Source organism: Ochotona curzoniae, unplaced genomic scaffold, assembly GCF_017591425.1.
Source record: "Ochotona curzoniae isolate NIBS_2020 unplaced genomic scaffold, NIBS_Ocur_1.0 scaffold_2453, whole genome shotgun sequence".
Taxonomy (NCBI): domain Eukaryota; kingdom Metazoa; phylum Chordata; class Mammalia; order Lagomorpha; family Ochotonidae; genus Ochotona; species Ochotona curzoniae.
This window is the reverse complement of record NW_024467094.1, coordinates 14,100,807-14,113,540: the sequence shown is the minus strand read 5'-3', so window position 1 is coordinate 14,113,540 and position 12,734 is coordinate 14,100,807. Positions and strand designations below refer to the sequence as shown.

The 12,734-nt window shown below is 51.5% G+C and overlaps 1 protein-coding gene across 1 annotated transcript; it reads right to left on the bottom strand.

Moving 5' to 3' along the window:
• Positions 1-244: 244 nt before the first annotated feature.
• On the bottom strand, positions 245-12,520 carry PIGS (phosphatidylinositol glycan anchor biosynthesis class S). Its single transcript, XM_041000929.1, has 12 exons — positions 12,477-12,520; positions 12,081-12,220; positions 11,869-11,980; positions 8,323-8,412; positions 7,962-8,053; positions 7,231-7,438; positions 6,823-6,965; positions 6,055-6,169; positions 3,121-3,266; positions 2,504-2,604; positions 870-1,080; positions 245-605 (listed from the first exon to the last, which is right to left on the bottom strand). The coding sequence occupies exons 1-12, from the start codon at positions 12,508-12,510 to the stop codon at positions 330-332; spliced, it is 1,668 nt and encodes a 555-aa protein (XP_040856863.1). The 5' UTR covers positions 12,511-12,520; the 3' UTR covers positions 245-329.
• Between the last annotated feature and the right edge of the window lie 214 nt (positions 12,521-12,734).

Below are 12,734 nucleotides of genomic sequence, written 5' to 3'. Positions count from 1 at the left end.
GGCGGGCAGAGGCTGGAATCTAACACGGGGCCTGTGCCCTGACGCACACACGCTGTCAGCACGCGAGCTGCTATGCTGGGAGCTGAGGCAGACACAGCAACTGCCCCTGCCCCAGAGGGAAGATAGGCGCCCGTGATGAAACGTGGGGAAGGGGCGCGAGTCAAGGGCCTGGGAGAGGAAGGGAAGATGAGCCCATCTTGGAGTACTGTGCTTCAGGGGCTGCAGCAGTGAGTCAGTCATTCTCGGCAGGGCCCTGAACATCCACAAGCCTCTCAGGCTCACCCTTCCTGCCTCGGCTGCAGAGCAAGGCTTCCTACTGAGATGCCCCCTCACTCTGTCTTCTCGGGTTTTTTCCAGTTTTTCCGGGTCTCCAGGAAGATCTTGGCCAAGGAGTGGAGGATGGGCACAGCCATAGGGAGGAAGAGTGGGATGTAGATGGCAAACTTCTGGTCATCGGGGAAATAGAGGAGGTGGAGGAGCGAGGGGTCAAAAAAGGCACGTTCAGAGCACATCACGGCTTCCTGGCTGGCGACGAAGGCAGAGCTCAGGTGCCCGGAGGCCAACTCTTCTGCTGCCTTCTGGACTGCGGCGACAGCCCTGTACACCTAGGGAGGGCAGGGGACAGTGAAGCCGAGACACTGCAGGGGAAGGCTGCTATGCGTGACCAAGCCTGGAGTTCACCCAGCACACACACAGATCAGGCTAACCAGGCGGCGGTTTGTTTCCTGAGGACCAGCATGAAGCCCATGTCTGATTCTGACTCCTGCAGGTGGCCAGGGCACGTAGGGATGACATGCCGGTACATGTACATCCCAGACCTCGGTTGGCCCTCACTGGCCACTCCAGTCCTCGTCCCTCGTCCTGCTTACCTCAGATGCCACGTCGTCCTTGATGACAATGTTGCTGATCTTGCCCAGCAGCTGGGCCAGGGAGGTGAGGGTGGTGGTGGCAGTGGCCACGTTCTCCACTGACCGGGCCCAGAGCAGCCGGTCTAGCTCCCACGTCATTAGCCCCTCACTCTTCGGCCCTGACAGCAGGCATTTTGGAGGCACTTGGGGCTGAGTAATCCCAAACAGCAGCCTGGGGACACAGTGAAGGAGATCAGGGCGGCTGAGGCAGAAGGTGCGATTGGCTAGGATTCCTGCAGTGAGTTTCAATCAATACTCAGAACCACAGGAGCTATGGTAAGGGTCTTAGGGTTCTGAGGAGCAAATAGCAACACCAAGCAATCCAGGGCCCTCCATCCCTGCTGCAACCAGGGTGTTCCATATGTGCTGTTTTAACATTGGATTTCCAAGATCTTGTTTGGTGACAAGGTTCCATGGCACAGGAAGTTAAGCCAGTGTCTGCAATACCAGCATCCCCTGAGTGCCAATTGGAGTCCCAACTGCTCCACTTCTGGGTCCAACTCCCTAATGCTCCTAGCAAGGCAGCAGAAGATAGCCGAAGTACTCCGGCCCTTTCTACCCACGTAGGAGACCTGGATGGAGTTCTGGGTTAATGGCTTCGGCCTGACCTAGCCCCAGCCATTGTGACTATTTGAGAAATGAACTAATGGATAAACAATCTCTCTGTGTGTGTCTCCCTCTCCGTAACTGCTTTTCAAATAAACAAAATAGGGCCCGGTGCGATAGCCTAGTGGCTGAATCCTCGCCTTGCATGTGCCAGGATCCTATGTGGGTGCCGGTTTCTGTCCTGGCTGCTCCACTTCTCATCCAGCTCCCTGATTGTGGCCTGGGAAAGCAGTGGAGAACGACCCAAAGCCTTGGGACCCTGTATCCACATGGGAGACCCAGAAGAAGCTCCTGGATTCACACTGGCTCAGCTCCGGCCATTGCTGGCATTTAGGGAGTGAACCAGTGGTTGGAAGATGTTTCTCTCTGTATTTCCTTTTCTCTGTATTTCTGCCTTTCCAATTTAAAACAAACAATCGATCAAACAAGAAAGCTTATTTTAAAATAACCAAACCAAATAAATCTCTTCCACAAAAAGGTTCACAGCAGAAATATTTTTGAGAATACTAAATCCATTGACTCGCTCTCCAATCTTCAGACAAATGGGGCCAAGGGGCCTTGAACTTAAGTCCATCTTTGCCATGGCACGTGTGCTGTGCTTCTCCAGGCTGTGCCGATCACAAAGGACACTGCTAATTCCTCAGGACCCTCTCTCCTGCTGAGTCCAGATACCACCTTAGGATTCCCAACACAGGACCACTCCCAGTCACTTAGCATTAGAATTGCCAGCTATTTTTTTAATCACACCCCAGGGTTGATTTTTCCTTAAAGCAGGTTTTGATTAAAGCTAATCTTCCTTAAGAGAAGGATACACAGACGCTTGGAAATCTTTTTCTAGAATATAGCCAAGACGGTGAGACTTCTCCACACTGCAGCCCTCTCTGGACAGCCCAGCAGACCATGAGCTAGCTGACTCTCTGGGGCTGGCCGGCAAACATCGGGTCATTGGAGAGACAGAGGAAACCCAGGGTAGATAGTCAGGACCTCACCGTAGCTGTGCCAGGAACACCTCCATCACTCGCACCATGTCCACATCCACTCTCACTGGTAGCCCAGAGCCGTTGTAGGCTTTAGGGTCCACATTGTAGATCTGAAAGCAGCAGAAAAAGGAATGAGGTTGCCACCCACTACACACCAGGCCCCTGCACAGCTCTGCCCGGGGCCATTCAGAGGCCACAAAAGGAAAGACACATGCTCTGCTCATCAGAACAATTCACCCAATGGAACAGCTGACATGTTTTTGGAATACTGTGACATAAGAAAAAATAAATTATCCCAACTATCCCAGGAAAGTCCTATGAAATGAAAGTTTAAATCCCATTTTAGAGTTCTCAGCCATAAGGAACTAGAAGAGGAGAAGAGATTTCTAATCATGCAGGACCTCCACTGGTCCCAGAACAGCCCTAAGCTACACAGGCTGCTAAGCGCACAAGCAGCAGTGGGGCTGGCAGAGGAGGGGCACAGTATGAGCACAGTACCCTCGCTTCCCTTGCGCCACCGACAAGCTGGGCCATGAGGAGGACCCCAGGAGCAAAACACCAGACACAGTTTCAAGCAATGTCTGTCCCTGCAGCCTGGGCTCTGGCGTCTGCAGTGTGACTGTTACCATGATGCCACCCCAGCGGGGACTGTGGAAGGCATTGGTGGCCACTGGAGCCCCATCCTTGTCTTGAATGTACAGGGGAGAGTGGGCAAGCTCAGGTACGTAGAGGAGAAAGTTGAGCACGGGGTACAGGGTGGCAGTACCAGAGCCTGTGGAGTAGAGAGAAGGAGAGTTATAATAACCAGACCATAGCCCTAGGACAGTCTCGGACTGCACTTCCCCAACAGATAACCACTGGGATACTCTCCAGCCTGGGGCTTCCATGGCCACAGCCCTTGGAATGTTCTGACACATACCACACAGATGGAGCCTAATCTTTAGCTCCAAAATGACCCGTGGAATCTCCCTCCATCTAGGAGGATCTCCTTGACTGCCTTAAGACAGCTCTCTTAGCCACTGTCATATTGCACCCATACAGCTATAGCCAGTTTTATGCACTAGGATCTGTCTGACCTTATGTTGGTTCCCTGCTCAATACTCTCTGGGGCTGAGCCTTTCATATCAGGTTAAAGCTCAGATTCCTTAGCCTGGTCCTTATAGGATCTGGTGCCTTCCTGCCCTGCCAGCTGCACTCACTCATATCTCTGTCAGGTTCAACTGTGCTGGACTTCCTGAATACTTCCCTTCTCCTCTCTCCTAGCCCTAAGCTCACAGGTTCCTTTGCCTAACTGCTCGTTTGCCTCTGTACGGTCGGTGTTTGCTGAAGAAACGGATCAAAAGAGAAGCCATTTGCTAAGGCCTCATATGCCATTCCTCTGGAGCTTGTCTCTGCCCTGGTCTGCCACTGGGGCCTGCAGGTAGTGCTATGCTCCCTCCAACTGGCCTGCATTTACAGTTCTTGGTCACACCTATTCTCCCTAAGTTCCACCCCACAAATGAAAACCATTATTGCAGCTTCAAGGTTCCTCATCCTCCCTCAGGAAAACTGAAAGGTCACATTCTGCCTTCCGTGCTTGCACTCCCTCTCCTAGATATGTCACTGCATTGTTCCCCAGTTTCTCCGGGTAGGGAGATCCAACCTGGCAGCTCACGTGTACAATACCCTGGCAATCATGCCTAATAAAGGCCTTTGGATTACGATCAAGGTGGAGACATTAGAGCACCATGAGGAAGAAGCCTGAGGCAGGCATCTGATGCAACAGTTAAGATGCTGCTGTGGGGCCAGTGGGTTGGTTCAGCTGCCACTTGCAATGCCAGCACCCCATATGAGTGGCAGTTCATATCCTGGCTGCTCTACTTCCGACCCTAGCTCCATGCTAATGCACCTAGAAGGCAAAAGAAGATGTCCGCAAGAGTTTGGGCCCCTGAGCACATGAAGGAGACCCGGAATAAGCTCCACCCTCCTGGCTTCAGCTTAGCCCAGGCCTGTATTTGCAGCAATGAAGGGTATTGGGCGGGGAGGGGGAAGGGTGACTCAGTGAATGGGGATCCCTATTTCTCCCCCTCTCTATTACTGTGCCTTTCAAATAAATAAATCTGAGTGAAAAAAAAAAAAAAAGATGCAGCTCAAGGAACCTGTATCCTATATCAGAATGCATGTGTTCAAGTCCCAGCCTCATTTTCTTTCTTTTTTTTTAAAGGTTGATTTATTTTTGTTGCAAAGTCCTATTTACAGGGAGGAGGAATGAGAGAGAGGAAGATCTTCCATCTGATGATTCACTCCCCAAGTGACCACAACAGCCGATGCTGTGCCAATCTGAAGCCAGGAGCCAGGAACTTCTTCCAGGTATCCCACACGGGTGCAGGAACCCAAGGCTTTGGGCCACACTCCACTGCTTTCCCAGGCCAGAAGCAGGGAGCTGGATGGGAAGCGAAGCTGCTGGGATTAGAACCAGTGCCTATATGGAATCCCAGTGCGTTCAAGGCAAGGACTTTAGCCGCTAGGCCACCGCAACGTGCCCCCAGCCTCATTTTCTATTTTAGCTTTCTGCTGGTATGCACCCTGGGAGGCAGAAGGTAATGGTTCAAGTAGTTGACTCCTTAAACCCCAAATGGTAGATCAGGCTGGAGTTCCTGGCTTTGGCCTGGCCCAGCCCTGGCTTTTACTAGCATTTGGGAAGTGAACCAGTGGTTGGAAGCTGTCACTGCCATTTTTAAAAATATTTATTTTGTTTTTATTGGAAAGTCAGATATACAGAAAGGAGGAGAGACAGAGAGAAAGATCTTCTGCCCAATGATTCACTCTCTAAGCAGCCGCAATGGCCAGAACTGTGCCAATCCAAAGCCAGGAGCCTCTTCCGGGTCTCCCACACGGGTGTAGGGTACCAAGGCTTTGGGCCGTCCTCAACTGCTTTCCCAGACCACAATCAAGGAGCTGGATGGAAAGTGGGGCCACCAGGACATGAACATATGGGATCCCAGCACATGAAAGGTGAGGACTTTAACCGCCAGGCTACTGCGCCGGGTCCTGTCACTAACATTTGATTACATTTTTAGAACTTTTGTTTACTTAAAAAAAAAGATTATCTATTTTTATTGGAAAGGCAAATTTACAGAGAGAAGGAGAGATACACAGAGAGAAATATTCCATCACTTTGGGCTCACTTCCCAAAAGGCTACAATGGCCAGGGCTGAACTGATCCAAAGCCAGGAGCCAGGATCCTCTTCCAGATTTTCCATGTGGATACAGGGGCCCAAGGACCTGGGCCATCCTCTCCTGCTATCCCAGACCATTAGCAGAGAGCGGAAGCAGAAGAATAGCTAGGACAACAATCAGTCCCATATGGGATGCCAATGCCACATGGCAAAGGACTAGCCTTTTGAGCCACAATGCTGACCCCACATTTTTAAAACTTTTAAATGAAGAAAAGGAAGCTTACATCTGCCCAGGCCTCTCAGACCAACCCAACCTGAGACCATCAGTGTACCCTACGCCAGGGCTGAGACTTCAGGATACCTCCCTGGCCTGGCTGAAAGACCCCATCCTTAGAAGCTCACCTAGGCGGGATTCCACAGGGTTGATAACATGGGGAAGGCTGTGCATGGCCAAGTAGTAGCTGGAGGAAGCCGGGTCAAACCGCGGGTTGACCCCCAACATCGCATAGTAAAGGATCTGTGGAACACAGAGGGAGGAGGGCTCACTCAGACTCTTCCTCCAGAAACACGTCAAAGATACAACCAAGACAAAGCCCAGCACGAGGAGAGGAGAGATAAAGGAATAGTGTCCACAGCCAAGTTAATCCACTCACTGCCGGCTTTGCAAACCTCGAGCTCTCCCAGGCTGAGACAAACAACGGCAGGATTCAGTGTGTACCAGATCAAGTCAAGCCAGTGATTCAGAAGCAATTACTCCCACCACCAAGATCTGATAAAAATGTCACCCCCACGTTTTCCTGACAAGGACATAGTACGATACAGAAAGCCACATTTTTCCTGCCTTTATTGTTACTACATTAACATATTTCAGGGAGCTTTTCTCCACCCCCCCACCACGTGCCTCAAGCAGCTCCTTCAGGGGGTGCCGAGGGTAGCACTGTTGAAGCACAGCTGCTGAGTGGGGCTCCAGGGGAAGCCACAGGGAGTGGGACAGACAGACACGCATTCCTCAGTCCCATGCCTGCGCTTAGGACACCCCCGCACACCCACACAGGCAGGAAACCCCCAGCAAACTCACTGGTTCTCAGAGGTGGAGGACCATGCTGCACCTGCCAGCACTAGATACCTATGTACCCTGCCAAGGGCACCTCGGCTCACTCCTGGCCTCACCTGAGAGTCCACAGAGAAGTTGCCAGTGATGCTTAGAACGTCCAGGAAGGGCTGCACGTAGCGCCGGACGGCGCCCTCGATGTCCCAGTGGACGTCATGGGACTTGGGGTCGGGGTTGAGTAGACTGAAAGTGATCTGATAGCCTATGGAGGCAACAAGCCAGGGAAGTCAGAGGCTCCTTTGGAGCAGGGAAGAGGGGCAGCCTCGGCCCTACTTCAGACAAACTTTTTCTCCTAAGGTGAACTTGACTGGCTGCCACCCTGGAACCAAAGGGAGGGCCAAACTGGGGAGAAGTGCTTTAAACAAAAAGTCGAGACTTGGAAAAAAAGGATTCTGCATGCAGATTCTCCTCCTGCTCCCACAGAGTCCATCTTCCTCTCCCTCCTTCAGCAAAGCCCTGTCCCCTACCTAAGCTGGACTTGAGGGGCCGCCTCTTATCGGAGCTCCACTTTTCCTCTGGAAGGTGGTCAGCCAGGGCGGCAGCAAGCACATCCTCTGTCAAAGACATGGCCTGGGCCACCTGGATCACGCGATGGCCGATGATGGTGAGGGCCTCCCGGTGCATGAGCCCCCGCACAACTGCTGTCCTCCCAGGCCCAATGTAGCTCATCTTGTCCTGTGAGGGGTGGGCAGGGGACCGAATGGCAATGACTCAGAGAGGAAAAGAAAAGAACACTCAGGTCCCTTGTCTTTGAGACTCTGGTCTTTTGCTCCTAACCAACAGGCTCGCACCTCTCTCTAGGTCATGCTGAACTGCCAACTCAGTATTTCTGAGCTATGAGCACAGACAAGGGTTTCCATTCAACTCCCTTCCCTGCTCCATCCGACCAGACATCAGTAAAAGTGGCGTCTCAATTGCTGGCAGCTGCCAAAACGGTCAACTGGGAACTGAGATGCTGTACGTGAGCATCCTGAGCCTGACTCCACCACCTGGCTAAACAGTGGTTATTGCCATTTGAATTGTCTGCAGGTCTTAAAAAGACTCCAAGTCAATGAACAAATCTCCCTCAGGCATTCTCTAAAGACAAGAGGTGGACTTTTCTGTGCAAAAGGAAGAAATGGGAAATGATGCTGCAAGAAGGAGGGCACCGAGGAGGAGCTGGGAGGACACGGCCAAGTCACAGGCTCTGCTTACTCACCTGGGGAAGAAGTGAGGATTGCTCAGAGATCACGTACACAGTCAGGGAGCCCTCCAGCTGCTCCTGGGACTCAGCCAACACGGCTTCTGCCTCTGGGGACAAAAACAGGTGGTATGATCAGAGCAAAAACACTGTCCCATCTCTATCTCCGAATCCTGCAGGGCCCCAGTGTCCACCCCTCCATTGACCCTCAGCTGACGCTGTGGCAAACCAGTCAATCCCACTGACCCTTAGGGGCCCAGAATCCCAGCTCTCCCAGAGCAGTCTAGAAGTTAAGACAAGCCACAGGAACTATGCACGAAGACATCAGAAGGCAATAGACAACTTCCAATTGAAATTAAGTCTTCACCCTCTCCCATACCTTGCACATTGTCAAGTGACAGGGCTTCCTCCTCTTCCTCCAAAGCCCACCGATAGGCCTTCTGGAAACGGCATTTGATTTTCATTTTGTCTGGGAGGGGAAGGAAGAAAGCAGCCTGACGAGAAGAGCATGCATCTACCACCGCCCAGGAACCGAAGATGCTGGAAAGTTATGTGCAGGGAAAGACCACGCAGCCACAACCATGCCACCCTTTCTGCATCGAGGATGGCAAACTCATGACACCTGCTTTCCTTTGCTCTCGAGCTCTTGTCTGTGCCAGGGCCCACATGGGTCCTTCAGCCCTGAGGTGTTCTACTGAGAAATCTATTTCAATATTCACTATAAGAATAGGTGAAGGAGAAAAACCATCTAGTTGTTCCAATTATGTCCATTCCTGACTATTCAGTGAGGTTCTTTCAAAGGGAAATAAAACCTAGAAACATTTAAAGAAACAGAGGAGACCTGGCGCAGTAGCCTAGTGGCTAAAGTCCTTGCCTTGCATGCGTCTGGATCCCATATGGGTGCTGGTTCATATCCCATCTGCTTCACTTCCCATCCAGCTCCCTGCTTGTGGCCTGGGAAAGCAGTCGAGGACTGCCCAAAGTCTTGGGACTCTACAACCACATGGGAGACCCAGAAGAAACTTCTGGCTTCTGATCAGCCTGGCTCCAGCCAGTGTGGCTGTAAACCAGCAAATAGAAGATATTTCTGTCTACCTCTCTTCCCTGTAAATCTGACTTTCCAATAAAAATAAATAAATTTTTTTAAAAACTAAACAAAATAAATCTAGTTTAAAAAAAAAAGAAATAGACAACCAGCCACTTTGGAAATTGTAGGAAAATCAAAAAATCAGCTAAAAAACATTTTAACAGTTCAATATGATGCCTGGACACAAGAAAATGTAAAAATGATAGCAATGGGCCCAGTGTGGTTGCCTAGCAGCTGAAGTCCTCACCTTGCATGCACCGGGATCCCAGGATGGGATGGGATAGGTTCTAATCCCGACAGCCCACTTCCCATCCAGCTCCCGGCTTGTGGCCTGGGAAAGCAGTTGAGGACAGCCCAAAGCCTTGGGACCCTGCATCTGTGTAGAAGCAGAACAAGCTTCTGACTCCTGGCTCTGATTGGCACAGTACCGCCATGGTGGCCACTTAGGGAGTGAATCAACAGACAGAAATCTTCCTTTCTCTCTCTCCTCTTCTCTGCATATCTGACTTTCCAATAAAAATAAATGTTAAAAAAAAAAAAAAAGTGAACAGCCACAGAAATACCAGTAATATCCAACTAGAAAATCAATCATTTTTTTAAATCTCCAGGGGTCAGTGTCATGGCACACCAGGTTAAGTTGCTCCCTGTGATGCTGGCATCCCATATGAGTGCCAGTTAAAGTCCTAGGTTGCTCCACTTCAATCCAACTCTTTGTTAATGTGCCTGGAAAAATGGCAGAAAATGGGCCAAGTGCTTATGCCCTGCCACCCACATGGGAGAACCAGATGGAGGTCGAGGCTCCTGGCTTTGGCCTAAACCAGCCCTGGCTGTTGTAGGCATGTAGGGAGTGAACCAGTAGACAAAGAACTCTCTCTGCAACTCTGCCATCCAAATAAATAAATAAATAAGACTTTTAATTTTTTTTAATCTGAAAAAAAAATGGAAAAAAGTATACAAGGGCCCTGGAAGAAGAGACTAAACACTGTAAGAATATCAACTCTGCCTGTTAATGTACACATGTGAGGCAATTACAAGGGGAAATTTCACTCCTTGAAATTTCTTTCTTTTTTAAAGATTCATTTTTTTAAAAATAACACATTCATTTTTTTTTCTTTTTAAGGTTTATGTACTTTTATTGGAAAGACAGATACACAGAAAGGAGGAGAGACAAAGAGGAAGATCTTCCGTCTGATGGTTCATTCCCCAAGCAGCCACAAGGGCTGGAGCTGAGCCAATCCAAAGCCAGCAGCCTCTTCCAGATCTCCACATGTGTGCAGGGTCCCAAGGCTTTGGGCCATCTTCTACTGCTTTCCTGGCCACAGGCAGGGACGCAGACGGAATGCGGAGCAGCTGGCACATAACTGTGGCCCATATGGAATCCTGGCACATGCAGGGGAGGATTTAACCACTGAGCCATCTTGCCAGGCCCTAAAGTCTGAGTTTCAATCCCTGCTCTACGTTGGAAGAGCTGGAAGGTTACGCTAAGTCTCAGCTTCAGTTATCAACTGGGAATCATAATGATAGACAAGATTAAATGAGGTAACACACATCTACCTAGTTTCTAGCACACGGTGGGCAACAACTAATATTAGCCCTAATTACTAGCTCACACTGTTCTCCTTCCCCTCTCCATTTAACCTGAATTCCTACATATCCTTTAAAAATCCCAATTAAAAGATGCATCCCTCCGGGCAGACTCTGACACAGCCATTAAGAGATTAGTTAGGACATCTGTGTCCCATTTCAGGATACCTGGTTCAACCCCAGCTCCTGGTCCTGATTCCACTTCCTGCTTATCACATTCCGGCAGGCAGCAGGGGTGGCCCAAGTGCTTGGGTTCCTGCTGCCCATGTGGGAGGCCTGGATCAAGTTCCTGGCTGTCTTTGCTATCTCCTCACCTCTTGTGAGCCCCCAGATAAGAGCTCCTTCCCTGTCTCTGTCTCTCTCCCTCTCTATTTTTCAAATATACATATATTTTAAAGATTTATTTTTATTTATTTCAAAGAGTTAGCCGACACAGTGGCTGCACAGGCTAATCTTCCTCCTACAAGCATCAGCATCCCATAAGAGTGCCAGTTTGTGTCACAGCTGCTTCACTTCCCATCCAGCTCTCTGCTTATGATCTGGGAGAGCAGTGGAGGATGGTTTACGCCCTTGGGATCCTGCACGTGCTTGAGAGATCCACAGAAAGCTCCTGGCTGCCGGCTTCAGATCAGCTCAGTTCCAGCCACTATGAACACCTGAGGAGGGCACCAACAGATTAAGATCTTTCTCTGTGTCTCCTGCCTTTCCAATAAATCTTTAATTGGAAAAAAAAAAAAAGAAAAAGGAAGGAAGGAAGGGAGGGAAGGAAGAAGAAAGGAAGGAAGGACAGACGGACGGAAGGAAGGAAGGAAGGAAGGAAAGAAGGTAGGTAGGTAGGTAGGTTGGTTACAGAGGTAAGTTTTTTTAATCAAACGGCTCAGCAAGGTCAAAATCCAGGAGGCAGAGGCCTCATCCATGTCTCCCCCAGGGATGTGGTGGGGGCCCAAACACTTGGACATTCTCTGTTGTTCTCCTAGGTACCTTTAGCAGAGAGCTGGATCAGAAGAGGGGCAGTGCAACTCCTTCCCGCATTCTACACCATTGCTTCACCCACTGTGCCACAATACCAGCTCCAAATACATACATTTTTAAACTCCTGCCTCACTGACTCTCAAGCCCAACCACACACACTGCCCAGAGACCTTTGCATTCTAACTGCCTAGCTGCCTCTGTGGGACAGCCACGCTCCTCCCTTAACCCAATGCTGGGCTGACCTCAGCCCCCACGGGGTGCTCTGCCCCTGCAGGTACTCACATTTCAGAGGAATCTCTCTTTCGTGCACAATGGTGAAGGGCAGCTTCTCCTGATCGTCCAGCGGCACCGAATCCCGGGTGAACACCACGGTGACGGGCACCATGAGCCTGAGCTGGGACAAGGAACATCGGGCCCTCAGCGGAGCCCCCCACATGTCGGGTGAGCGGGCCCGGGTCCCCCCGCCCCCACCAGCACACATACCGAGGTCTCACCTGCAGGGCATCCAGCCCACTGATCTGGGAGTAAGGCAGCGGGGCCCGGTAGGTCTCCGTGGTCTTCCACCAGAGCGGCAGCCCCAGCACGATGGCCACTGCGGCGCAGAAGAGGGCGGCGCGCCTGCCCCGGACCACCTCTAAGGACATGGAGGGGAGACCGACTGAGGCGCCGGGGACTGGCTCGGGGTCAGGGGGGACGGCTCCACAGCCGAGGCGAAGGGAACTGGGGCAGCGAGGACTCCGACGGCCTCGGCGCAAACCTGCAGGGATCCCGGCTCAAGCGACCCCCGACCCCGCGTCCGCAGCCCCTCTGGCACGCCTCACTCTCCATCTCCCACACTCCGCCCTCGAAGTGCAGGAGCCGCAAGCCCCGACCCCCCAGGCCCACCGAACCTAGATCCGTGGCCGCTGCCCCTGCGGCCGCCATCCTGGCTTCCGGCTGCTCAGGCCCGCCAAGGGGCGGGGTTGCGTAAGCCTTCACCAATCAGAAACCTCCTAGAGAAGGGACGGGCACACGGCAGCAGTTGCAGCCAATCGCAGACGGCGCTCCAGGCCGGCAGGCGGGGGTGGGCGGGGCCCACGTGGAGCTGTGCTATGAGTTTGAGAAGAGGTTAGGCGGACTTGGAAAGGGCTGACGCGGGACTGGGTCGC